The following is a 2314-nucleotide window of genomic DNA, read 5'->3' as shown; positions in this document are numbered from 1 at the left end:
ATCACAGTGACCCAGTCCCCCGTGCCCCTCTGCCTGCAGGCAGCTGCCTGTTGTTGATTGGCATCACTCATGTCAGCCATACCAGGGCTGATGGATGGAGAAACCACCTATTCCGCTCGGGACTTCCTGCCAGCCCAGGCACCGTCACCCACTGCACTGAGGGCACTGTGCAAGGGCTGTGCTCACCCAGCAGCCCCTGGCTCCATAAATTTGCTTCCCAGTGGCACACCTGTACAGCCTGCACAAGGATGAAGAGCATGGTGTGTCTGTACCTGATTCTCACCCTAAATTTTTGAGACAGAGGTGCATAGCTGTTCCTGTCCTCATTTGTAAAACAGGGAACAGGGGCAGAACACAAAACATCGCATCCAAAATCACGCTGCATGCAAGCAGCGGCACAGCTATCACGTCAGCCACCTCCCACAAGCATGGCATTGAGGCTGATCCAGGCACCAAAGCCCTGCTCACTGCCTCTTCTCTTCAGCAAGGAACAAGTTGTTTTGCTCAAAGTTGATTGTCCTTACATTTGGAATAGCCAGGTTTCAGTCATTCAAAAAAAATAATAAATTATCGTGTTTAATTTAATTTCCGCCAGAAAAAAGCAAAGATTTCCAGTGTTGTTTTAGTGATTATATTCCACATCACCAATACAAAACGGTACTGGTATCTAATGCAAGCTGGCTCACTGAATCACAGCTAGCAGTCCTATCAAGCACAGGAGCAAAAGGGAACATTGAAGATCTGTCTTAAATTTGTTCAAATAGGCTTAAGAACTAGAATATCTGAAGTGCACAAAATACAAGTAGCTCAAAACAATGCCATTTCTGCGGTTCTCCTCCTTTTCCAGCTTTAGCTCAGAACCTTTGCCTTGAAGACAGACACTCCCACAGTATTCTCTCCAATATAATTGTCCAATTTTTTCCCTTAAAGAATGTGCCAAACAAAGTTTAGTCAAAATGAGCCAAGAAAATGTTTCTTGAAATAACAAAACACACCAGAAAACATTTACCGTATAGAAAAAGAATCTGAAATATAACAAAAATAAATCTCTTTGAAACGTCTGTTTCTCAAAGTAGCAGCATATTTCCCAGAGTGCGTTTCGTGATGTATTGGTCTCACTGTTCTGACTAGTATTCTCCTTTTATTAGTATTTTTCAGTGTCAGCTACAAAATGAGAAGAGCTGTATGTTGTTCACGGAAAACGATGCACATCTGGCAGAGCTCAGAAGATAAATCCAAACATAGCTTGGGTTTGGGCTTGGCAGCATTTTCTACCTCTAAGTACTCACAGTAACAGGCTTGCCTGAGAATACGGCACGCATTCAGCACATCGTTAACATGCCTTGGTGGAGAACTTTAGCATTTGCTTTGTCAAAAGAAGAATTTCTCTTCCTTTATTAAAAAACAGCAAGGAATATCAGTTCTGCTTTATTCTAAACGTGGTCTGTCTTCACCATTTTCACCATCACAAGTGCTCTAGTTTCTGTTCCATCCTTTCTCCTTCCCGATCTCTCACTGTTGCCTGTATGCAGCCTCCTGGAAAATTTGCTTCACTTGTTTTGCGAAGCCAGGACTGTCCTCTTACAGCGTGTTAGCAGCCCGCAGAGCAAAAAAAGAAGTCGTCTTCTGGGTTAAGTGGGTTCCTCAGTAGCCTCACAGGTATCACAGAGCTGTGATTGATGCTGTTAGAAGCATTGACAAGGGATGAAACACATGTGAAGGTCCATTCGGAAAATTTTGTCAGTAGCATAATAGTGCATGCTGAGCCATTCACAGCGTCACTTAAGTTTTCCAAGACACGTTTGCTACAAGATACCGCTGCAAAGATCATTTCAGATTTAACAGAAAATTTATTCTGCAGAAGGTTCTGGAACTGGATGGATCCACCTGCATTGTTGTCAGTGTGCAGAATCAGACACTTAGAGAAAACAGCCTCAGTAGTGTCATGACTGCTGCAAACTCCTGGAGCCTTCTATGTGGGCTCTGATTTCATCCGAGAGGCCACGAAGTTCACTAGTTGGCTTGGAGCCTCTTAGTCCTGTGCTCAAGGTGCTAGCCTTTTGCTGCTCTCTGCCAAGGTGGGTTTATCGGGGGTTGTTGCTGCCTGTTGCAACAAACACAGACATACAAAAATGATTTGTTGTTGTGACTAATACCTGTTTTCTCTCTTCTTTAAAACAAAACAACAACAAAATCTAACAGAGAAAGAAAAAAGCACAAGAGCTGCTGTGTGTTAGTACAATATATTTAAAAAATCCCAGCATTTCTCGCCTTTTTTAAATAACAAACTTGTTTGAGTGGAGGAAGCTATTAC

At 43.0% G+C, this 2314-nt stretch overlaps 1 protein-coding gene across 1 annotated transcript; it reads right to left on the bottom strand.

Annotated features, from left to right (window-relative positions):
• Nucleotides 1-1516: 1516 nt before the first annotated feature.
• Nucleotides 1517-1933, bottom strand: TICAM2 (toll-like receptor adaptor molecule 2; the record flags this gene model as incomplete). Its single annotated transcript, XM_010147176.1, is given in 2 exon segments — nt 1517-1605; nt 1637-1933. Coding segments are annotated over 2 exon segments (386 nt in total), but the record flags the coding sequence as incomplete, so codon positions are not given.
• Nucleotides 1934-2314: the final 381 nt, after the last annotated feature.

Source organism: Eurypyga helias, unplaced genomic scaffold, assembly GCF_000690775.1.
Source record: "Eurypyga helias isolate BGI_N326 unplaced genomic scaffold, ASM69077v1 scaffold12142, whole genome shotgun sequence".
NCBI classification, from domain to species: Eukaryota; Metazoa; Chordata; class Aves; order Eurypygiformes; family Eurypygidae; genus Eurypyga; species Eurypyga helias.
The sequence above is the reverse complement of the archived record's forward strand: the minus strand, read 5'-3'. Positions and strand labels throughout refer to the sequence as shown.